The sequence below is a fragment of the Macrosteles quadrilineatus genome, unplaced genomic scaffold (assembly GCF_028750875.1).
Source record: "Macrosteles quadrilineatus isolate MER2022 unplaced genomic scaffold, UCM_ALF_1.0 Scaffold_13__1_contigs__length_4303367, whole genome shotgun sequence".
Taxonomy (NCBI): domain Eukaryota; kingdom Metazoa; phylum Arthropoda; class Insecta; order Hemiptera; family Cicadellidae; genus Macrosteles; species Macrosteles quadrilineatus.
The window spans coordinates 917,067-943,007 of NW_026542606.1; the positions used below are offsets into that span (position 1 = coordinate 917,067).

The window sequence follows — 25,941 nt, forward strand, 5'->3', positions numbered from 1 at the left end:
GTTTTTTGCCCATAACTTATTTATTTGCAAATATACTTCCTTATATTATTATATATTTGTAATCCTCATAAAATTTAGAACAAAGTGGCTATTTTCAAATATTTAAAGGCCTATAATTTATACAATTTCATTGAGCGCGAACTTATTTTTTTTTTGAAAATTTTCGAAATTATATTTTTTTAACCTAAAAATTTTTTTTTGAAAAAATGTTCCTTATGTTTTATATATAATATTGAAGCCCATGATTTTCCAAACAAAATGGTATATAGAACATTAGAATTAACATTGTTTTAAGCTTCTCAGATCCGTTTTAATAAAACCTTGCAAAGGGGCCAAAAATAGGTGGACATTAAGGCCTAAACTATGGACACTCGGAGGGTTAAAGCCAAAGGGGCAAAGCCTACGGTCAGTATCGAAATGTGAATAGTCCTATAATGGTCCTCGGTATGGTAACTATATTTTTGTAAAATTTTAGTCCAGTTTGTACAGTAGCTTTTGCACCTATTAGTAATACACATACAGACAGACACCATTAGATTTTTATATAATAGTATAGAAGATAGATTAAATGTTCTGCAAAGGTGGAGTTAGGCTGTTTTATGGATGGTTTCGGGAAATGATCTTTAAAACGTGTTTGAAATGGGCGAGAGGTCTGGCGAATATAAAAGAAATTAAATCCAATTTCACAGCTCTACTAAGCCGCACACCATTTAAAGTTTATTTTTATGTACTCCAATTTTTTGCAAAAAAAATTATGGCTCAAAATGTTCTTGTTCTGAATTGATATAAAAACGGAGCTCCAGGCCAGTTTGTCAAGAGCAAGGTGTTTTTTTTTTCCATTAATTCACTACCACTACTTTTTTTACTGCAATTCCTTTTATTCATTACCATATTTTTTTCATAATCAGCAAGTTTGGTTGGTTGGATTAATTTAGAATAGTTTCATTTTATAATTGATACTAGCTGACCCGGCGAACTTCGTATCGCCTAAGTTATAGGTTTCCCCTAAGACAGACCGATGGAAAGAAAGTACCGTTACGTTTAATTTTCAAGATGATCTCGTTCGCATCGCTCAATCACGTCCTGGTTGAAGTTCGTTCGCTACGCTCACTCACCTTTGGGTTGGAGCTCGTTCGCTACGCTCACTCACCTTTAGGTTGGAGCTCATTCGCTGCGCTCACTTGCCTTCAGGTTAGCTCGTTCGCTACGCTAACTCGCCTCCAGGTTGAAGTTCGTTCGCTACGCTCACTCACCTTTGGGTTGGAGCTCGTTCGCTACGCTCACTCACCTTTAGGTTGGAGCTCATTCGCTGCGCTCACTTGCCTTCAGGTTAGCTCGTTCGCTACGCTAACTCGCCTCCAGGTTGAAGTTCGTTCGCTACGCTCACTCACCTTTTGGTTGCAAATTAGCTGTTGTCATAAATGTAAAAGAAATAATAGTGCTGCACCCTGTTGGTAATCCTTGTAACTTTAATGCTATTGAACATCATAGAACAGAACCAACTTGTTTAATTGAAACAGCTGTTAAGATTCATTAATTCCATTTCTCATAAGGTTAACATGGGAAACTCCAGAGCCACTGGGGCGGAGCCCTTTTAAGAATTTCGAAACGGGAAATAGTTTACGTCCGATTCGCATACCTACAGAATTTACACACCAAATTTCATAACGATCGGTGAAGTCGTTCCGGAGGAGTTTGCAGACAAACACTGTGACACGAGAATTTTATATATTAGATATTTATAGACTAGGTTAACTGTTACAAATATTGGAATTGCAAAAGAAAGTAGTGGTAGTGAATTAACGGAAAAGAACCGAGTAAGGTGTTCACACCTTGCAACTTTGGTGAGTTGGTGGCTCAGTCGGTAGGGCCACAGACTTTGGGCTTAAGGCTAGCTAGGTAAGCTCTTTTAAATTTAATTTAACCTTTCTCGTAAAAGGTAACAAGGAAAATGCTTATAAATCTCAAACAATATATTTTAACTTTGTAATAAGAATTATAACAAAATATCTTAAAGATTGGTCCTTGACGATAGATAGGCATGTACAAACACATAGTTGTGGATAGGTTGCAAACAGCAATTAAGTGCTCTATTTGCTGCTGGTAAGAGTACGGTATGGTAAAAGACAGGAGAGAGCACCGTTGCTGGCCAGTAGGTGCTACAGTTTCAAGCAGTTAAGCTGGCCACATTGTCCATAAAGGCTGCCATCTTTGTGTCCCTCCCACTCAAGCCTTGCACGTCGTGGCTCCACAGAGTGACTTTGACTTTGTTGTACACGTTGAACCACTCTGGGTGATGGTCCATTTTATCAGCTAACAGAGCGACGCGAGTCATGAAACCAAAAGCCTGCAATAGAACGTACAAAAAAATAAGGGGTGTAATAAATTTAAAAAAATTGTTATACTGTAGAATTTCTCAAATCAATCAAAATCACCAATCTTACTTTAGAACTAGTAAGAATTAGATGTAGTAAAAAAATGTAGTAACATTTATATAATTTAACATAAACTGTTACATGTCTCCCATTTAAAATTAGTGACACTTTGTTTTAAGCAGCAAGCCAACCTATTAACGCGTGTTTCAGCCTAAAAATAAGAAAAGGTGGATTGGTGCATAATTAATTGAGATATATGTAACAAGTAAAGACAAATTTACCAACTCTAGCACACAGGGGCCCTACCCTACATAGCAGAGTAGTCATGTGACAAGAAAGAGTTATACTAACATGTCATTATCCAAACTAACACATTACAATGAAAAATAAGGGGGGCATATCATAGTGTCCAACAATCATAATGTCTAAAGAACATCATGGCTAACACAAATTGGCTGCCCAGTCCATGGACACTCAACAATGTCCATCATTAACATCGGTATCTAGCTTGGAAAAATTAGTATTAGTTTGAGGGTAAAAGTTCAAACTTCAGTCAAGATGAGGATTTAAGATTATTTAAACGTAAAATGTATCTGTATTACTCAGTAATTCATTAAAACTTTACATGTATGAGAAGTTTATTCAAAATGATTTTGAATTAGGTACCGGTAGTCAATTATTGTCAATTATTTATTTTCACATAACGTTTACAAAACCAGCATAGCTGGGAAACAGGTGAAATAGTCATAAACAATTAAAATACATTACTAAAACAAAATATTATGCTAAGAAATTACACAAACATGTCATTTAAGAAATCATTAACTTTATAATACATTCTATTAATGAGCAATTTTGTAACATCCTTTTTAAACTTTTCAATACTTTCTATTAATTTGATACTATTAGGCAGTTTGTTATACATCTTTTTCCCTATGTACTGTAAAAGGGATTCAATTGAGGCAAGTCTATGGATGGGCAGCTGTAAATCGTTTCGATGTCTAGTTAAATAATTACGAGCTGTTGGCCCGTCCTACGTACAGGAATCGAGTAATCCAATTAACCTGTATATAGTGTGTTTATTACTAATTCAAGCATAGTTTAAGCAGCTCAAAATTTATAGCAAAGAAAAAGCTGCCAAGATGAATTAAAACATGTTTTCATTGTTATTTTCCCAACCTTTCGTCAAAAATTCAAGTAGTAAAATAATTTTCATAAGCTTTTTTTTAGATTCGTGAGCTTCGATTCGTATACAGCAATGGTTATAGAATCTTTCTTCTTTCCTATAATCAATGACAAAATCACAGAGTAAATAACTAACCTCATAGTTCTATAGAATATTTTTTTATTCAACCAGCTGTTTGTTAGTCATAACAAATCATATTGCAATAAAACAAACTAAATATTTTAAAAACTTATCAAAAAATAAATTAGAGCATCTAGTATTTTACTATGTATATTTAAATAAACTCTCATCCTCTTACCGAATAAATGAACGTATCAATGATTATAGCATTACACATAGTACTAGTAGTACGCTTATTCTGCACGTAACAGGATGAGTGAACATGAGCGCAATAATGAAAGAGTTTACCCACACCTAGCACACTTACCGGTGTCACTGGTGTACACAATAATGTTATTTGTATGGGCAAATCGACCCATGAGTCGGGGCAAATAATGGTGAGTCGGTGACTCAAGTCGGTAGCGTCACGCGAACTTCGGGCCCAAGGCAGCGATGTCGTGAGTTCGGATCCTGGTCACTGCCACTAAATTTTATCAGTACAGTTCACCTTTGTACTGTACCGGCTCACCAATTGCTTTGCTGTAAACGATCCACGCACGGGCGAGGTTAAAAGAGGCTGGACCAACCTCTTAAAAAAACGCCTTGACTACTTCCTTTACCACTTCCTACGTCGTGGACCTGTTTCCCTCCCTTCCTATAGCATTTTAGTATTGCAGGTATATTTATCTAACTGCCACAAAGGGTTTCTACACTCCGGACTGCTCGCCTTGACTACTTCCATCACCGCTTCCTACGTCATGGACCTGTTTCCCTCCCTTCCCATAGCATTTTAGAATTGCAGTTACACTCATCTAACTGCCACAAAGTGTTCCTACACTCCAGAATGCTTGCCTCGACTACTTCCATTACCACTTCCTACGTCGTGGACCTGTTTCCCTCCCTTCCTATAGCATTTTAGTATTGCAGGTATATTAATCTAACTGTCACAAAGGGTTTCTACACTCCGGACTGCTCGCCTTGACTACTTCCATTATCGCTTCTTACGTCGTGGACCTGTTTCCCTCCCTTCCTATAGCATTTTATTATGGTAGATAACTTAATCTAACTGCCACAAAGGGTTCCCACACTCCGGAATGCTCGCCTTGACTACTTCCTTCACCACTTCCTAAGTGTCGTGAACCTGTTTCCCTCCCTTCCCATAGCATTTTTAGATTTGCAGATACATTATTCTAATTGTCACAAAGGCTTCCCACACTCCGGACTGATCACTTTGACTACTTCCTTCACCACTTCCTACATCGTGGACCTGTTTCTCTCCCTTCCCATAGCATTTTTAGAATTGCAGATACATTATTCTAACTGTCATAAAGGCCCCCCACACTCCGCAGCGCTCGCCTTGACTACTTCCTTTACTATTTCCTTCACTACCACCTACATCGTAGACCTGTTTCCCTATCTTTCCATAGCATTTAAGTATTACAGATACGTTAATTTAACAGTCATAAAGGGTTTCCGTACTCCTTTCTTTTCACTGCTCACCTTTCCGCTTTCTTTACTACTCTCTACGTCGGGGACCTGTTCCCCCCCCCTTCGCATAGCATTTTAGTATAAAAATATACCAACATTTTTGAATATTTAATATTCAATGCCAACATTAAATGGAATAATGTAAAAAGCTGCTTTGTTCTAAATACATACATACCTATATACTTTTAATTAAAAGGCGAAATTTTAATACTGAACATAAACGGTATATAACTGCCGACTAATATTGTTAAGTTCAATTTATTATTATGAAAGTTGTGAGATTTAATTAGCTTAAATAACATTATTCTGAAAGCTGTGAAATTATGATATATATTCATAGACGCCAAACTGTTTACTCCATGAATGAAAGAGCTTAGAGTAAAAGTCGTTCTCTCTGTCTTAAGTAGACAACAAAATTGTTGGTCGCAAAACGTAAACAAATAAAAAGAAGAAGAAGGTAGCTCCTAATGTTATTCTTATGAGACAAATTTAAAAATGTTTTTTAAGTATTTTATAATTACTACTGAGCGGAATCGTCTAGAATTTTAATGGTGTCTTTACACTGGTGTCATAACTATTTGTGCAAAATTTGAACGCTATAAGTGCAACGGTTCTTGAGTTTTAGGTGCGAACACACACACACACACACACACATACTCCAGCGGACAACTTTTCTCCGACTCCGCTATACACGATACATAGATTCGTTCACTTCGTTCACTCATCTATAAATAAGTCAATTCTACAATGTCATTTCATTTTCATCCAAATGCTGAATTTGTGTCGAAAACGCTGAATGTTTACAGCTGTTGCAAATGATATTATACCAAAAGCTAGAGTAGAAGGTTAGCGTCGGCTGCTAGACTTTTTAAAATTTTTAACTAAATTTCTAAAAAACTGAAACTCTAAACTAAAATTATGGCTTCTACATTCCCTAGTTCTCAAAATTATCTTTCTTTCAACACAAAAATTGTGAAAATCCGTCAAGTGGTTGATTCAGAATCGTGAAATAAAAAACCTTGTCACGTTTTAATTGTAAGATGACTACAGTTTTCATTTAAATAATATTCCAGATGTTTCTTTATTAAGAGTAGAGTTTCCAGAATATAAATTGATTGGAGTGTTAATATTTTTAATTCTTATTTGAATAATGATTTACAGTAGACCCCCTCTTAACCGACCCTAATGGGACCGGACCTAGGTCGGATGACTCAAAAGGTCGGTTAAAACGGGCAATCCCTAAAATCATAACATAATGAAGTTCTATTCATTTGGAATTATATAATCATTATTTTGAAGTCATACTTGCATTATTTATAAAATAAACTACTCTTATCTCCTTTTACGTATTGATAGAAAAGTCACAAATAAACACAAAACACGGTTAAGTCAAATAGGCCAACTTTCAGTGGAATAACATTAGAACTGTAATGTATTAATTGATGCTTTCCAAATCCATCGTATTACAGTACAGAACCTTTTGTCGAAATTAAAGATACAAGCAACCATTTTGTTACAAGACAGGATGTTTATTTATAGCCTCTCACTGGAAGCTCGAGGCACAAAAACTATCTTGACCTTGGAGTTGTTAACCCTCCTTCCCTGCCCTCCCTACAAGTTGCATTGTTTGTTTACTCCAGCGATTAGATAATCAGTTCTCAAAATCGTAACGCACTTTACGATGTTATACATTTTCCGCAAAGATAACAAACTGACAATATGCTATATTTTTTTTTATCAATACAAAATAACTTATTCTTAGTCATATCCTGTGGAGATAAGCGTATGGTTCAGTTCTCATCGCCCAGCGTGGGAGCGGAAATGCCAAGATTCCTAGAAAGCGGCGGTTAAACCGAACTGCTCTCTAATCAAGGTCGGTTAAAACAAACTGTGTTTTACGATCGAAGGCGGATAATCCGATTATCGGTTAATACGAGGTCGGATAAGAGGGGGTCTACTGTACTTGATTTTCTTGATTGTAAAAATGTCATAATTCTTAGGATCCTTTTTTTAAAGGTTTTTAATGAGATAATATTTTAACAAGGAAAATTAAATTAGCACTAGAGAGTAAACTGTTATTCTTGAAATTGAAAACTTTAACTATTTTAATTACTAACTTTACCTATTTCAACATATTTGCAATATTGTGCATTCAATTGAATACACAAGTGCTTCTTTAAATGGCAGGTGTACTGTTCACACCACAGTACATTAACAAAAGAAGACTATACATTTTTATATTGAGGGAAGGTGTTGAAGCAATATAAAAATACAGTAGAGCGTCAAACATCTGAACGTCAAAAATCCGAACCACTCCTGAGGGATAACAGATGTTTTACAATTTTGTGGGCAAACAGTCAGCTTGTCCCAAAAATACCTATGTAGAAAAATCATTGTTTTTATTTTATTAACTGTATCCAAGAACTGTATTTTTAATACTGTAGGCCTAATTATGTGTCTATTGGGCATTTCTAGGTTATGTTTGAAAATCCGAACAAATCGGTAATCTGAACTTCAGTACCAGTACCTACAATCCCAATTGGTTCGGACTTTTGACGCTCTACTGTATAATGTTTTATCATAAATATCCAAATAGACCCTAACTCAATTATTTGGTACTATATGTTTTTGTTTTTATAACTAAAGACTGTTTAATGTTTATAATTTGTTGTTTTGTTGGCATAGCAACTTCCCAATTGGAGTCAAAACAAAATGTGCTTTTGAGTTGTAAAGTTTTAAATTCCATTTTGTAGCCCCTGAACTGCGTAGTATAGCTTAAGTATAGTAAGGTATCAAGACGAGGTACGTAAAGTTTAGTTTGTAAAGTTTGATGTGTTCTATGTATTAAAAATGTTAAAATTTATTAAATGTTATAAAACCAAGTTTAAAATACAGATTATTTTAAATAAGAAATTCCAGTTCTTTTTTGTAACGCAATTATAACTACTATACTCTCATAAATATTATTTATACTTTGCAAACAATGGGAACCATGAGCTTCATGAACCCTACAATCAGTAAATTTATTCATAAAGTTTTTTTTTTATTTTTTAAACAAAAGATACTTTTTCATTAAAACAAAACAAAATAAAAAAAGTATGGTGTTTGCCGTTTTGGCCACGTTTTAGCAAATTCCCTTATTTTATTTAAATCCCCCCCTAGTGAAAAGGAGTTTTCCCTACCGTTATGAACATGTTAAAGTAAGCCTTTTGTAGGATACATCAGCAAACTCACTTAGCCTCAGTCAATTAAATAACACTGATTTTCTAAATTGGAATAATATTTAGTTTTCAACCAAATTTTAATTTGTTGTAGGCCTACCTGATTAAAATCTTTAAAAAGAAATTCTTTTGAAATAGCATCTTTTTCAGAGTCCAATATCCACTTATTGCTCAGTAACGGTTTCAGTTGTGTCTCCCTCTCTGCAGAGGTGAGTTTTGGTGAAAGCGCCTGCAACAGGTCAAATAATCCAGATTAATTAACTGTTTTTTTTAAGATATTAAAACCAGTATAAATAAACATGTTAGGGAATTATAAGCATGCTTAACGCAGTAAGAATGTTTTTTTTTATTGAACCGTATCAAGGAGCATAATTTCTCTATCTTTCTCGACATCCAAGCTAGGAGTGTTCTTTTCACTCTCATGATATTCTCTATCGTTCTTGGAGAGCCATCGGCTTCTTTTCTTTCTTATCCTTGTATGTATATTGTGGGGGTGTCCCTCTATGGATTGATCTCCAGAACTGTCTTAGGGAAACTATTTGAATCCTGCTGTTTATTTTGCTGCGGATGCTCCATATTTTTTTGGCAACTGTATATTTTCAGGGTATGCCTTGACTGTAACCTCTTCTTGCTGGGTTACTTCCGCCTCCAAGGGGAGTTAAATTTCTAAAAAAATGAAAATGAAATTTACTTAGTCTGCAGGTTTGCTGTGGCGGGGGTATTTAATACAATAACTGTACATACGGTAGTTTTTTCATTACCAGTGGACAGCCAAAGACCAAAGACCTTGAGGAAGGGACAGGCAAGATCTTTTTTACTTATTATTTACTAATAAATTATGCTAAGATGTCCTGGGTAACAAAATCATGGAAACTAGAGAACCCGTGCAGCTCAATGAGCCGCATGGTATGAAACATAACGTGGAGGAAAAAGTTATGCTTAAATTTGAGTAATTCTAGTTACAACTTAGAGCTGTTTGAAAACTTGTTAGAAACTAATTTTAAATATCTCTAGTTGCGTCGTCAAGGTTCACCTACATTATTTCTGTTCTCAGTTTTAACTGATAACTTCTAATGAATGCTAAACGCTCTGCTTCAATTTGAGTTAACATGTTGCAACAAAGTTTTTCCTAGCTTTGAGAATTGAAGAAAACCGTTCCCTTACTGATAACCTGTGTTAAGTAATTTAAGTTGAGTAATTTTATTTCTTTGATTTGAGACATCCCCCTAAACAAACAAATTTTTCTCCGTAGAGAATCCTGAAAAGTGGGGTGATATCAACCATTTCATGTGCTCCATTTTTTACCCACAAACTCTGGGCTACCAACGAACTGGACAGCCATAATCTGCTTTGAATAGACTAAAGCAGCAACACCTTTAAAAGTTCGTTAACATATTTTAAGGTGTTGTCTGTTAGTCACAGTATATGCCCAGCATCAGAACATTCTCACGTTGTTCAGTGGAGTTTCTCTTAATACCTCCCCCAAAGTTTTTTAAAGTATGGATTCATTTGTCGAAATAGGTTTGATAACTCTTGTAGCTATAAGATTTGGATAGCAATTTTCATTTTCTCTTTTTTAACAGCGTATGTTATTTGCCTCTCCTGAATCAAAAAAATAAACTTGACTGTAACTACTCGATCGTTGCATACATAAGCACTAATTCCTTCACTTATGTTTGGTCTAATATTGCTACTAAAACTTTCAATAGCAAATGAGTTGTTGAAACTTCTTATTTTTGACTTGAAATGTCTGGATTGTGTTGGTAAATTCAGTCAATAAACTTTGTATAAGTTTGTCCAAGTAACTGGCAACAGTGGCAACATAACCTAGAAGTAAACAATCCATTTGCGTTTTTCTCAATTGAAGTAGAGTGAGTAATACATACGCTAACAATAAAAACATAAGGTCCGCCAAGATTTGGTATAAACTTAGTAGCCTACTTGAACTTATCATAGCCAAGGCATTATTATAGTTTCAGTTTCTACTAAATGTTTTGAAATATCTCGATCTGTCAGTGTCAGAAGTAATTATTTCTTGCATGCATTCATTTGATCTGACATTAGGCAAGTTTACTTTACCACCGTGACAACACTATGTGCTTCATATATTTTTTCTCTTCTTCTAATTAAGTTGCATAGCAGAACTGGAAAATATTATTCATCTCACCAAGTGAATGTGTATCTGGATGGGTATCTGTTATAGACCAGGTCTCTCTTTTTGTAATCTCCTCATATGCATAAAATATCTTATTATTAATTGTCTCCTCCTCCTTTTTTCAATATTTCTTTTTTGAAATCAAGGCATTTTATGTTCTTCCAACAAAACTGATTAACTATTTAACTTGGTTTTAACCTACTGAATATTACAAACATTAATATTTACTCCCAAAACGCTAATGAGTTTCTTTTTATAAACAGCTGTTTTTTGTTTTTAAATTTGTTCTATGTATTTGTTGGACCTTTGAGAGGGTCTCACACCCTTAAGGGTAGGATTTTTAAAATTATAAAAAAGCCTTATTGCAAAGCTACATATTGAGACGAATCTGTTGACACCTTAAACGTTGAAATTGGTCCACAAATAAGGGAGTAGTTGTGTCCGAAGTACAGTCCTGCTAACTTACCGTTCCCCAGCGTCGTAGTTTAGTTTATTATGAAACAGGGCCCAGCTGTTCCCTTAGTTAATAGTGTAAAAATCATAAGTATTCATCTGTTCACATGTAAACAATTCTTTTCTCAATAAAGAAAACATGGGAAATTTAAAAGCCACTGGGGCAGAGCCCTGAGGAGTTTTCCAAAATTTTATTTCACGCAAGCCTGGGGGTGTAGCCAATAGAACAACTTCTTAAAGTTTCATTACAATTATTATTCATTAGTTTTGTTTATTATTTAAATTTGTTCTCTAAAGCTACTTGATTAGAAGTTACAGCCTAAGAAAAACTGACTTCCGGTATTTTGCATCATGTAGCTCCTAAATGAGTAAGCTTAGAACAAAAATGCAGAGTAAAGAAGTCTTCAAATTGCACTAAAATACATAAAAAAATTGATTCTATTATTTGAAAAATGGCCACCTTTTTCCAAAATGGCAACAAACTTGAAAAATGAAAAACTGTCTTTTAGGAATGTAGATGCAATTTTAATACTTATTTACTCTTCACATTTTCGCTCTAAACTTACTCATCTTAGGAGCTACATCAGTGGCGGATCCAGAGGGGGGCGACCCCCCCCCCCCTCGGGCATATGTATACATATATTTTTTACTGCATGTAATACAGAAGTGCATACACATTGCGTAAAATAATTTGTCACACTTTGGACAAAGAAATTGTATTGAACTGCCATTTTGAAGACTTAGTGTACACCAATTTTCAGGGGGGGGGGGGCTACCCCGAACCCCCCCCCCCCCCAAACCTCCTGGTTCGCCTCCCCCTTGTGACTCATCTAGATCCGCGTTTGAGCTAGATTATGCAAAATGTACACCGGAAGAATCTTAAATGTCATACTGTCATGTTTGCTGACGACTCAGTACTGTTAACCAGCAACTCATCTGCCGAAACTTTGGAGATTGAAAATTTAATTTCAATCAACAGAGCCAGGGATTACTGTTTCAACAATGATCTTGTTTTTAACAAGAACACAACAACTCTTCTTTGGAAGGTTAAATAATGAAGTGTCGTCTCCTCCAGAAATTGAAACAGCTCTGTTCACTAAATACCTTGGCGTAATCTTAGACGACAACTTGCGATGGGATATGCATGTGGATTTCCTCTGTCACAAACTCAGTTCTTCCATGTTTGCTCTAAGGCGGATCAACCATGTCGCTACACCTGAAGCTACTCGTTCGGCCTACCACGCTTTGGTCGAGTCCCATATAAGATATGGAATTGTTCTGTGGGGGAATTCATCTAAAGATAATATGAGTCGGGTTCTCACCTTGCAGGAAAAAGCAATTAGAGTTCTCGGAGGTCTTCAGTGGAGAGAAAGCTGCAGGAACACCTTCGAGGCACTCAAGATTCCAACTGTCGCCACTATATATATATGTGAAGTAGTTGTGTATGCAAGCAGTCAAAACCTCCTCAAGAACGCTGATGTACATCCACACTACACAAGAAATGCTGGAAACTACAACTTACCTGCACATGACACTTCAAGATACTCCAAGAAGCCATCATATGCCGGGGCCAAGCTCTTTAAATCTCCTTTCTTCGACCATTAAGAATGGAAACTCCAAGTCCCTTAAGAAGAGGATGCTACACTGGATGATTGAGAACCCTGTCTATACCATCGACGAGTTCATTGCACTCTGTGGAAGAAACTTTGACTTTTGTCAAAAATAGATTTTTGTTGTTTATTATTGTAATTTTGACACCATTGCTGAGCTTAACGCTCATGTAATAAAGTATCTCTCTCAAGTAATTTTTTCTTAGGCTGTAACTTCTAAACGAGTAGCTTTAGAGAAAAATTTTCAAGAATAAAAATGTTTTTAAATTGGGTGTTCCATAAGAAATTTCAAAGTTGGCTGCCATATTGGAAAATTGCGGCTCAATTTTGAAAAACTAAATTCATATTTTTAACTGACACAAAAAATAAAGGAATGTTCCCCTTTTAAACTTGTCTCTTATTCTTACGTTTCCGATATCCCAATGGTGGCTTCCTTGAATTGATCACCCTGAATATAGATAAGTAAACTGTTGTAGTTTGCTTGTTTATGAATATATTTTTATCTAATTTTGAAAATTTACATATTTGATACCTATAAAACTCATTATAAGTTTAATGTTACTTAATCTATATATATAAAAGGCAAAGCCCTCACTGACTGACTCACTCACTCACTCACTCATCACTAATTCTCCCACTTCCTATTTACCTAGGAGGCTGAAATTCGGTACACCGATTCTTTGGGCATTAAATAGGGAAACTAAGTAGTTTTTATTTTGATCGGGCTTTCGGGCTCCACCCCAGTGGCTCTGGAGTTTCCCATGTTAACCTTATGATTTTTCATATTTAAAAGGAAATAATGAATCTTATCAGCTGTTTCAAATAAACAAGTTGGTTCTGTTCTATGATGTCCAATAGCATTAAAGTTACAAGGATTACCAACAGGGTGCAGCACTATTATTTTTTTTTTAATTTATGACAACAGCTAATTTGCAACCAAAAGGTGAGTGAGCGTAGCGAACGAACTTCAACCTGGAGGCGAGTTAGCGTAGCGAACGAGCTAACCTGAAGGCAAGTGAGCGCAGCGAACGACCTCCAATCTAAAGGTGAGTGAGCGTAGCGAACGAACTTCAACCAGAACGTGATTGAGCCACGAGAACGAGCTCACTTATGAAGTTAAACGGGGCAAAGCCCGCGGGTACAGCTAGTAGGGAATAAATCAGACATTTTTAAGGACATATAGTGGTAATCCAACAGGGCACGTGGAAATTCGCTTAGTCTGCAGGTTTGGTGCGGCGGGGGTATTTATAAATCTTCCTGCGTTCAATTAAGTTTTCCTAGTTAGTGATAAATATATATTAGAATTAGAGCCTTGTATAAAGAGTTGTAAAACATAAGTTAAATGAAAGATAAACCCTTGAGAGACGACTTTAATTCGTGATATTTAGAGAAACATTTTTTCTGGTACAGTAGTTGACTTAACTGCAAATGCTATGTGATTCTTGCTATTTGTATTTATTAGGTCTGTAGCTGATTGGAGGGTCCGATCAATATTGTTTAGTCCTAAACTTACCTATTTACCAAAATTTATAATTTATTTACCAGTCCTTGAATGTAATTTACTATAATTAATATATGTACTACTACTATAATTATTATGGGGAGCGAGCTGGTCCAGTGGTTAGAGTGCGGGACTCCGGTTCCTATGGTCCCAGGTTCAAATCCTGCCAAATCACCAATGGATTTTATCTAAGTGATAATGTTGTAACCCCTTGGTCTAGCCTGAAGTAATGTGAAAAAACAATTCCGCGCTCGTGCCTAGCGTCCTAGGACAAAAAAAAAAAAAAAAAAAAAAAAAAAAAACACGACTACCGGTATGATTACTATAATTTACTATATGTAATTTTATATAATTTGTTTGGTAATGCTCAAAGTGTTTCTAAGAAATTTTCCATTCACAACCCAGAGAAGTTGTAACTGTTACTTATATCTCAGAACATTAATTTGGCTGAGGAATGGGCTACAATATTGAGTGGTTATAGATAAAGAAATTAGGGGCTTATTTAAGAGACTATTTGTTACTTAATGGCTGTTTAGTGAAGATAAGATACATTTAAATGTGCTCGATAATATATAAGCTGCTGTAACAGATCAAAAGGCATTCACCCTGAATTGGAGATTTTCATTGGATCGAAAGGATAATCTAGGATTGCTTTCATAGCAGTGAAAGCCAGTTGAGCGGACCAATCATGTTTCATGGTTTTTAATAAAGCAATAAATGAAATTTTTTTTAGATATAATACAAAATACAAATTTTCCCACACTCTGCACTGCTAGCCTTAATTACTACTTCCTTCACCACTTCCTACGTCGTGGACCTGTTTCCATTCGAATAACATCAGCAATCACCATGTTGTTCGTACGGTTGAAATCATATTTTTGCAAATAAAGTGTCATTCGATTTTTAATAAAAAGGACTTCAAATTATGTGTTGCAAAATTTTGTTCTAATGGCTAGTTTAGGCCTAAATGGGATTACTTAAAGATTTTAAATGGCCGCCATTTTCAAATCCGATGAGCCTGATCAAAGGTATTTTCGGAGAATGATTATAGCTATAGGCTGGTTCATACCAAGTTTCATAAAAATATCTCCAAGGGCTTTTGAGTTATAAATTATTTTCAAAAAAATACAAAATGGCGGATTACGGCTAAACTAAGCCGAAAACAAACAAAAAATTATTCTAGGCCTACATTTTCGACTTATTTTTGTATGTAGAATCTGAATCTGCATAGCCCGCTACGCTTTACTGTTCAAACTTAATGATTGATTAGGAGCCTATTTATTCTAAATCTATTTCAATGATTATGAAACTGATTTTTCTTCCCGTAACTTCTAGCGAACCACGGGCACAACTGCTAGTCTTTAATAAATAAAACTAACAGTATTTAACCAAACTCTGATTTCAATTTACTGTTGATATAGTAACCACATAAAATTGAAAATTCATGGTTTCTTCCATTTTTTTCCCTTAAATATCTAAGAAAAACTAAGGATGAAATAAAGATAAAGCTTTGATAATGTTTTGTTATTGTTTTTATTTATCATATATAGTATTGAATTCAATACAATATTAATATCATACCAAATAAATATCATAGATATATTTATTTAGCCTAAGTTATATTTATTGTTCAAATGTATATCTAAATAAAAATTTAGGCTATTCCATTAAAGTTCCTAGAATCAAAACTAAGTTAAGAGAGTTATAAAGAGGATAATATTAGATTCCTATTTTATGTTGGAGGAAAAAAGTGTGAAAATCTCATCCGGTCACTTCAACCCCATTTAAAAAAATCGTTGCCACTTTACATCTCACTTTATTTGTACCTATATTTTAATATTGTTTTTAGAGTTTGACCAGTTTTAAAGTAACTTAAGTTAGGTACTTATTTTTCTAAACATTGAGCTTGAAATGATAAAATTATTTTTATGAAAAGAGAAAAATCACCTAACTTATTCTTCAAAATGACTTGAAAACTATTAACTTACTAGCTGGCCCGACAGACGTTGTCCTATCCTAAAGTGGTTTTATGTCAAATGCTTGTTCAATTTCAAGATGAGCTAGTTCGCATCACTCTATCATGTCCTGGTTGAAGTTGTTTCGCTACGCTCACTCACCTCTTGGTTGAAAATTAACACATGTTATTGTATCCCACAGTTTAATTAAAACATTTTCCTCCAATACTAATGTAGGCCTAAGTTACAGACATTTTTTCCATTTAAAATCACATTAAGTTTACTAACTTTAATGGTTGGATGGATTATAAATTTCCTTACATAAAACCCTTCCCCTTGCACTAAGGAACACAAAAAAAAAAAAAAAAAGAATCATCCAATTTGGTGCACTCGTTCTTGAGTTATGGAATACCATAAAAAATAGGATCCATTTTTATTTAGCCTAGCTTAGGCCTTCTTATATTGATTAACGATGCACAAAATGTTGTCAAGTACAAAATTGCACAGTGGAATTTTAACTTAGTTTGTAAGGCCACTTTACAACTGTTGGTAATGTTCATATGTTAAATAACATATGTTCTTTAATTGTATTGATTTTGTTGTTTATTTATGTTTTGATTCTGTTTTGTCTTAAATTGTGATGAAGACACTTTTATGATATTACAGTACAATATTAAATTAGTTTTATGAAAACTGTGTTACTTTATAGTACCTGGGGACAGAGCTTTGCTCGGGGAAAATCATTAGTTTATAATGAAAGTAGTCTTAGTATTGCAGATACATAAATCCATTCCCAAAATCCACACTGCTCGTCTTTACTACTTCCTTCAGCACTCCCTACGTCGTGGAAATGTTTCTCTCCCTTCCCATTGCATGTTAGGATTGCAGATACATTAATGTAATTGCCAAAGACAGTTCCCCCACTCTGCACTGCTAGCCTTACTACTTCCTTCGCCACTTCCTACGCAGTGTACCTGTTTTCCTCCCTTCCCATAGCATTTTAGGATTCAAGATACCTTAAGCTAATCGTCATAAACAGTTCCCACACTCCGGACAGCTCGCCTTGACTACTTCCTTCACCACTTCCTACGGCACGGACCTGTTTTCTTCCCTCCCCATAGCATTTTAGGATTGCAGATACCTTAATCTAATCGTCATAAACAGTTCCCACACTCCAGACTACTCGCCTTCAGTACTTCCTTCACCACTTCCTACGCCGCGGACCCGTTTCCCTCCCTTCCCATAGCATTTTAGTATTGCCAATACCCTTATCTAATCGTCATAAACAGTTCCTACACTCCGGACTACTCGCCTTGACTACTTCCTTCACCCCTTCCTACGTCGTGGACCCGTTTTCCTCCCTTCCCATAGCACTTTAGGATTGCAAATACCATAATCTACTCGTCATAAACAATTCCCACACTCCAGACAGCTCGCCTTGACTACTTCCTTCACCACTTCCTACGTCGCGGACCTGTTTCCTCTCTTCCCATAGCATTTTAGTATTGCCAATACCCTTATGTAATCGTCATAAACAGTTCCCACACTCCGGACTACTCACCTTGACTACTTCCGTCACCACTTCCTACGTTGCGGACCTGTTTCCCTCCCTTCCCATAGCATTTTAGGATTTCACATACCCTAATCTTATAGTCATAAACAGTTCCCACACTCCGGACTGCTCGCCTTTACTACTTCATTCATCACTTCCTACGTCACAGACAACCTCCTGAACCATTTGATTTTACTGAAAAACGTGATGCAACAGAAAACTGGAAGTTATTCAAATGCCAATGGAAGAATTATGTTACTTTGGCAGAAGCTTTCAGCTCAAAAGTCAACAAGCTTGTCGAATAAGAAGATTCGGCTTGCGCTATTCCTTTCAGTAATAGGAGGTAAGGCTGTAAGATTAATAAACAAGCTATGCAATGAACCATCTGATGTGGATGAAATTATCTCAAGACTTGATGAATATTTTCAGGAAGCAAAGAATGTTACTTACGAACGATACAATTTCAATAGTGCCAAACAAGATGCTCAAGAATCTTGCAAGGATTACATTAACCGACTTCATGAACTTGTTGGTAAATGTGATTTTGAAGCCTTGGCTAATCTTTCAAAAAAGGAGATTGAGGAGCAGCTGATATGCGATCGTTTGGTCGCTGGGATTGCTAATGTTCGGTTACGGAAACGGTTATTGACTAAATCAGATTTGACCTTAAACAAAGCCACACAGTTGTGTATTGGTGATGAGCACTCAGAGAGCTTAGCATTGAAAATTAATTCTAGGAACACAGAAGAAGATTCAGAGGAGAATAAAGACAATAGTTTTGCATATGGAAAAGTCTGTAGTAAGTGTAAACAAAAGAATCATTTTGCAAATGTGTGCAAGCAAAATATACGCAAGGTTTGTCATGTTGAAGCGGCTAGTAGACCCAAGGATGACACATCCGCATATGAAGATCGTTCGAACTCGGATGATGACATATACCATGTCAAAGAAGAAATACCGAAGAAACGCTTTTTCATTGATCTCCCACTCTGCATGAAAGACAGTGAACCTTTTATCAAATGCCAGCTAGACAGTGGATCATCATGCAACGTCATTGGCTACGAGACGCTAAAGAAGTTAGTGGGAATCCCAAGATTGAAGGAGAGCAGTACAAGACTTACTTTCTATGGTGGTGAATCTCAGTTTTCCCTTGGAAAAGTCCAGTTGAATGTTAAGTGGAAAAATAAGAACCAAACACAAATTGATTTTTGAGGTCATCGAGACACCTCACAATCCACTACTCGGTGCTCAAGATTGTGTAAACCTTGGTTTGATTTCGTTTGATGAATTGGTCTATCAAATCTAAAGTTGTAAAGTCTCAGAGAAAATGCTATCTTCTTTTCCAGATATTGGAAATGGTTTAGGGTGTTTTGAAGGACACTGTGAATTTAAGCTAGATACATCAGTACGTCCGATTGTCGTTCCTCCACGGCGATATCCTGTGGCTCTAAAGAAAGAGATACAAGATGAAATAAAACGTTTGGAAGATCTGCAAGTGATAAAAAAAAATGACAGAGCCTACCGATCGGGTTAGTGCCATGGTAGTTGTGAAGAAACCAAACAAATTACGAATATGCATTGATCCTCATCAACTCAATAAAGCAATAAAACGCCCGAACTACCAAGCACTGACTATCAAAGAGATTGCTCCCCAGTTGAGTAAAGCCAAAATATTCAGCAAACTAGATCTCAAAGACGGATTTTGGCATGTCAAATTGACAGAAGATTCTAGTAAATTAACAACATTTTGGACACCGTATGGAAGATACCGATGGTTAAGGCTACCTTTTGGTATATGTTCCGCTCCAGAAGAATTCCAGCGGCGTGTGAATGAACAGTTTGAAGATCTGGAAGGGGTCATAGTAATAGCAGATGATGTTGTTGTGTTTGGCAGTGGAGATACTGAAGAAGAAGCTCGCATTGACCATTACAATAATTTAAAATCACTACTTCAAAGGGCTCATGAGAAAAATGTTAAGTTTAACTTATCAAAATGTATGATTGGTATGAAGGAAATTAAATATATGGGTCATGTAGTCAGTGCAGATGTATTGAAGCCTGACCCCAAAAAGATTTCAACAATAAGAAATATGAAAGCACCACAAAACAAAGAAGAACTGCAACGATTTCTAGGATTCGTGAATTATTTGGGAAAATTTGTTCCTAAACTTTTAGATGTATCAGCTCCATTACGATCACTGTTGAAGGAAGGTAATTTGTGGATATGGGAAAAAACTCATGATGAAACATTTAAAAAGCTAGTCCATTTGGTAACATCATCTCCAACCTTAAAATACTTTGACATAGGTACAAAAGCCAGCAACTGTGCAGTGTGATGCTAGCCAATTTGGATTGGGAGCTTCCCTGATGAAAGATAGTAAGCCAGTGGCGGGAACCGGAGTTTTGCCAACGGGTGTCAGGTAGATGGGGGGATGCAGTCGGCCACCTCTTGGTGCGGAGATTTGCCAACGGTGGTGGTGGGAGAAAGAGTGTGAGGGAGGGAGGAAGAGTGATTGTCAGGGTTGTCTACGCTTAACAGTTATGCGCTTGTCGCAGTGGGTTAGGTTAGGTTAGGTTAGGTTAAAAATTCAATACATTTCCTTTCACAGTCAGAGGTGCATAACTGCATTACTTTGAACACAGTCAGCATCCTGCCTGGTTTGTCCACCCCTAGCGGAAGCCACCCTCACGGTCACGTGTAATCTCTCTCTCTCCCCTCCCCCTCTCGCGCAACCCACAACCGATGGCAAAACTCCGCAGTATGAGGAATTCACGGATGGGGACCCTTTCTACCTGATACCCGTTGGCAAAACTCCTACACTCGCCAGTGGCATACATTTCCAGGACTCTTAGTAAGGCAGAATCGTCATATGCACAAATTGAAAAAGAATGCTTGGCAGTAGTTTATGCTCTTGAACGATTTTAACAGTACTTGTTTGGAAAACATGATATAACAGTTGAAACTGATCATAAACCATTAGATACCATCTTCAAAAAACCATTGAATTCGGTCCCAAAGCGGTTGCAGCGAATGCTTCTCAGACTGCAAAGATTTAATTTCAATATAATATATAGACCAGGAAGAACAATGTTCATCGCAGACTTTTTGTCTCGAACACCCATTACAGGAGATAAATCACATGAAGATAAAAGTATTAAAATCTTTTCAACAGACAGTCTAAAGTGTTTTGAAAACTCCAGTTCAAGAATGTACTTAAACGTGACAGACGAAAGACTAGACCAGATTAAGAATATCAACAAATCAGATCCAACTATGTAAAGACTAATTAACACGATTTACAATGGGTGGCCTATAAGTAGCAAGCAACTATCCGAGGATCTCAGACAATATTGGCCATTTCGTGATGAACTAAGTGTAGAGGATGGGATCGTTCTCAAAGGAGAAAGAATTGTGATTCCAGTTTCATTACGAAAAGAATTAATTCAAATAATACATTCCTCTCATCAGTGATCAGATGCATGTATCAGACGTGCACGAGATGTGTTTTTCTGGCCCTGTTTGAGTAGAGACATAAAAAATTATATAAGTTCCTGCAAGATATGCAAAATGTATGCACCAGACCAACAAAGAGAACCTTTGATACTTGAGAAAACTCCGGAGAGACCCTGGCAAAAAGTAGCTATTGATTTTGCCCAGGAAGGTTCGATTCACTATTTGATTGTCTGTGACTATTTTTCGTCATTTTTTGAAGTGAAAAAGGTAACAAAATGCACAAGTGAAACCCTGATAACATTTTGCAAAGAACTGTTTGCAAGGTATGGAATACCAGAGGTGGTTGTTTCAGACAGTGGAACGCCCCTCATGGCTCAAAGTTTTCACGATTTTGCCAAAAATTGGAATTTTAAGATAGTTCTATCCCCACCGTACCATCACCAAGCAAACGGTAAAGCAGATTCGGCAGTAAAAGTTTTCAAGAATCTTTTGAAGAAATCGCGTCAAGATGGAGTGGACTTCCAACAAGCGTTATTAGAACTTAGGAACACCCCATTGCAAGGAATTGTTTTTAGCCCCGCTCAACTCCTCATGAACCGAAGAACACAAAGCAAACTGCCAATAAATAAGAGCTTACTGAAGCCACAAGTTCCACAAAATGTTCAGAATCTATGGGAACGTAAAAAGAGACAGTACAAAAGTCAGTATGACCATGGAACCACAGAGCTGCCTCCATTATCGATTGGCCAAAGCGTGTGGTTAAAGAAACAACCCCAACTGAAGAATGCGTAATGGCTTGAGGGTAAAGTTGTTCAAAAGGAAGGGAGGAGAAAGTACATTGTGCGCGTGGAAGGAAAAGACTACATTCGAAATAGACAATTTTTAAGAACTTAAAAACATTTTGGAAAAAGGAAGATGTTGGTAATGTTCATACGTTAAATAACATATGTTCTTTAATTGTATTGATTTTGTTTTTTATTTATGTTTTGATTCTGTTTTGTCTTTATTGTGATGAAGACACTTTTATGATATTACAGTACAATATTAAATTAGTTTTATGAAAACTGTGTTACTTTAAGTAAAGTTATCAACAACAACATTAAATTAGAGATCTCAACAAGCGGACTCCACAGTTAAAATGACAATAAATTTAAAATCACAAAATAGTTAATCCCAGGATTGGCTTGAACAGATCTCAGAATTGGATTAACTTAAAGCCTCGGTGTTAAGACCCTAGCTCCTGTAAAACATAGAGCTCTTGCCATTTTTAAATAAACCATCATACAATGACAGTACTGTATAACTTAATCGGTGAACCAGATAGTCCTACACAATTCAAGGAATATAATTAATGCCATCCATTACAGGCCTAATTCTATGAAATGAAATGATGAAATGGTACCCTATTTATTCGTCTATAGACATTATATAAATGCATGAGACACAGTCAAATTATATATACATACATGCTGGTAGAGGCACAAGTCAAGTTCAGGCAACTATTTTAATAGTAATGGTACACAATTAGGCCTACCGCACACGAGAGACTTTTTGTCGGCCGACTATTTAGTCGTAGTCGGGAGTCAAAGTCGGCCCCATAAATCTAATCGCGCACACGGGCCGACCCCAGCAAGACAGTCGGGGCATTTTGGTGCTGACCGATTTTCCCGCCGACTGCTCCCCGACTCAACTGTCGTGTCGTATACATAAAGGCATGGAGATAAGTTTGAACGCGCACACTGACGACTAAAAAATCTGTCTGACAGTCGAGTGTGTTGTTATTATGTGTATTATTATTGTTATTATGATTAGTATTATTATTTGTGTGTTATTGTTATCATTATGGCTTCGACAACCACCAGTGCAAGTGTTTTGAGGGACGAGAAAGTTGATAAACTTATTAATGAAGTTGAGGCACGGTCCTCTCTGTATAAAAAGACTTTAAAGGAGTATTTGGTCATAATAAAAAATACCCCCGCTGCAGCAAACCTGCAGACTAAGTGAATTCTCATTTGCCTGATTTAATTTTTTATTTAATCTATTTCAATAAAATTAGGATAAACGAGTACCTACCTAGGTTTGCTACTACAGGGAAGGTATTCAGGGTGTGTTTTAGTAAAACAATAGCTGAATATAAAATAAATAGATTTGCCAAGTTTTATCAAAATACATCCATAAACAAGCAAACTACAACAGTTTACCTAGGTACTTGTTCTACATTATAAAAGACATTAAAATTTTAACTTTAAATATTTTGGAATTTCCCTGTAACCATTATGATAACAATTAGCATGCTAAATTATTTGTTTTTTAAGCTCTGCAAAATGTTTCCTAAAGAAATTGCGGAATCTTTTGATATTATCGTAAAAAATGGGAAAACCCCATTTTTACCCGATAAAACCCCCCATATCCCCCGTTACCATAGTCCGATCATGCTGGTTTGCGAGCTCCTTCGAATAAAATACATGTAGGTTTACACGTTTGTACCAAATTTCATCAAAATCGGATAGTAATTTTGTTTCCGAGTTATCGTGCTAATATAATAGGACATTATACACATATATATATGTGTGTGTGTGTGTGTAAATTTGAACGGATGGTGTTTTTGGCATCTGAGGACATCAAAACGAATGGTAAATCGGTCCCGGGACCAGGTCTCACCATGAGACCTACATTTACAGCTTATTCCCTAAAAGTTATGGGATGAGGTATTTGAAGCCGGGGTATTAACAATTGGTAAAAAAAATCAACACTCATTCATGAGTACATGACAAATTTGTCCGGATATTTCCTCAAATCCGAGTGTAGAGGTAAATCTGGCCTTTCAAGGTTCTCGGACTATAAATTGGATGCACCCAGTATTTTCTCTTAAGTTTTCTTGCACGAAATCTACGCACATATGGCAGTAACGCATTTATGACAGCGGTTTCTGTCATACATCCTTTTGACACTCGAAAGACGACTAAACAGTCGTGGCGTGTGCGCACCATAAGTCAACGACCAAACAGTCTTGACGACTTTTCGATTGTCCACCCGACTCCAGCCAAACAGACGGCCAACAGTCGGCCGACAAAAAGTCTCTCGTGTGCGGTTAGGCCTTAGTGTACAAGGATACCTAAACTAACACATCATGCAAATAAATAATGGTACAAAAGCAGAAGCATAGACAGGCTGAAAATACATGCAAGGCTGGAATTAGATAATCATGACTTAACTTAGGCCTAAGTTTTACTTATAAACACACAAAATTGCATTATTTTAGTAAAAAACGTAAGTTAACTAACAAAGATTCATGAGGTAATATTTTGATGATGTTTTATAAAGATAGCCTATTCAAAGTCTAATTACAGTATGATGTAAACAAACTCACCATTTTCTTGAAATGATGGGCGGAAGTAGAGATCCAGGAACACTGAGCTGGGCCTCTAGGGCGAAGTGAAAGTTTACCAACTCCAACAGGTTTCACTATTGAAAGCAATGCATCAAGGCCGTGAACAGCCTGGTACATTTTGTGTCAATGACTTGGCAGTACTGTCATAACAAACAAATCAATAACAGAGCAACTTAGAACTTAGGCCCAACGAAATAAACTTTACATCGTTGATTAGGCCTGGCTGCCTATCCTACTCCTACTCCCTACTGATCAGGGCTGGCTAGATAGACTTTAGACAATTAGACAAAATGACAAAACTCAAAAACGGCTACAGTACAGAAGTGTTCGTAGGCCTACCTCCGTGCACAATTTGTTTTTCAGGATTAATTTTGCCAACAGTGTCATTTAGAGGCTTCTGATCGACTATAACGAAGGTTTAGTAATTGAAAAATTATTTTTGTTCATAGAATAAAATTGTAAATGCCTCAAATTCAATTTTATATTTTTTTATTATAAAATTAAACCGTCATAACCTAACCAAACCAACCAAACGTGCTGACAATGAAAAAATCTAATGAAGGTTTATTAATCGAAAAATTGTTGTTTATAAAATAAAATTATTAAATACCTCAAATCCTATTTTATAGTTTTTTATTATAAAATTTAACTATCTTAACCTAGCCAAACTAACCAGACTTGCTAACAATGAAAATTCAAATGAAGGTTTAACCGAAAAAAATATTTCTGTTCATAAAATAAAACTATAAATGGGTCAAATTCAATTTCATAATGTTTTAATTTTAAATTAAACCGTCATAACCTAACCAAACCAACCAAACTTGTTGATAATGAAAAAAAAATCCAGTACAAAACAATTGTGCTATGGGTGGGATTCGAACCCGGGTCCTTCGGATCATCAGCCTAGCACTCTATCCACTACACAACCGAGGCCGTTGACATCAACCATGGTGGAAGTGGACATCAACCGTATCGTCGCGGTAATGATGTTCCCTCAGCCAATCAGAAGCCTCAAAATAATACTGTAGGCAACACTAATCCTGAAATAAAAATTCAGCTGGGTCCTTCGGATCATCAGCCTAGCACTCTATCCACTACACCACCGAGGCCGTTGACATCAACCGTATCGTCGCGGTAATGATGTTCCCTCAGCCAATCAGAAGCCTCAAAATAATACTGTAGGCAACACTAATCCTGAAATAAAAATTCAGCTACCTCCGTGCCTGTCAAAAACAAACAAAGTCAAATTTACTAATTTACATACAGTAATTTGAAATGACGTACAGCCTGGTTTATATTAAATGTATCGAGGTCACTTTGGGGATTAACATAAATTTACTGTGTCAGCAATAAATTGTTTTAATAAAATGTCAACTGTGTACCAATTAACCCTTGAGAAAAATGCAGTATCATAAAAAAACTCCACAAATTCTATAGCTATAACATGACATGATAAAAACCTACTAAACCTAACCTACTAAAAATAACTTCTTTTGAAAAT

The 25,941-nt window shown here is 36.1% G+C and overlaps 2 protein-coding genes across 3 annotated transcripts in view; one reads left to right on the forward strand and one right to left on the reverse strand.

Moving 5' to 3' along the window:
- Positions 1 to 25,941, forward strand: part of LOC129004963 (uncharacterized) — a 106,819-nt gene that overhangs the window by 50,216 nt on the left and 30,662 nt on the right. The window lies entirely within an intron of this gene.
- On the reverse strand, positions 1,956 to 24,731 carry LOC129004927 (probable pterin-4-alpha-carbinolamine dehydratase). Of its 2 annotated transcripts, none has more exons than XM_054433636.1 (3): positions 24,420 to 24,731; positions 8,470 to 8,598; positions 1,956 to 2,347 (listed from the first exon to the last, which is right to left on the reverse strand). In XM_054433636.1, exons 1-3 carry the CDS (start codon positions 24,555 to 24,557, stop codon positions 2,168 to 2,170), a joined length of 447 nt encoding a protein of 148 aa, XP_054289611.1. In that variant the 5' UTR covers positions 24,558 to 24,731; the 3' UTR covers positions 1,956 to 2,167. The 2 variants fall into 2 exon arrangements, with proteins under 2 accessions (XP_054289611.1, XP_054289612.1); XM_054433637.1 differs by lacking the exon at positions 24,420 to 24,731 and adding an exon at positions 12,500 to 12,625.

What these genes read in the sequence shown, in the direction of transcription:
- LOC129004927 (XM_054433636.1), bottom strand. Translation starts at nt 24,557, where the DNA reads ATGTACCAGGCTGTTCACGGCCTTGATGCATTGCTTTCAATAGTGAAA. An exon ending in CCCATCATTTCAAGAAAATG is followed by an intron (nt 8,599 to 24,419) that starts GTGAGTTTGTTT and finishes GACCTGTTGCAG; the next exon opens with GCGCTTTCACCAAAACTCAC. An exon ending in TTTTTAAAGATTTTAATCAG is followed by an intron (nt 2,348 to 8,469) that starts GTAGGCCTACAA and finishes GTTCTATTGCAG; the next exon opens with GCTTTTGGTTTCATGACTCG.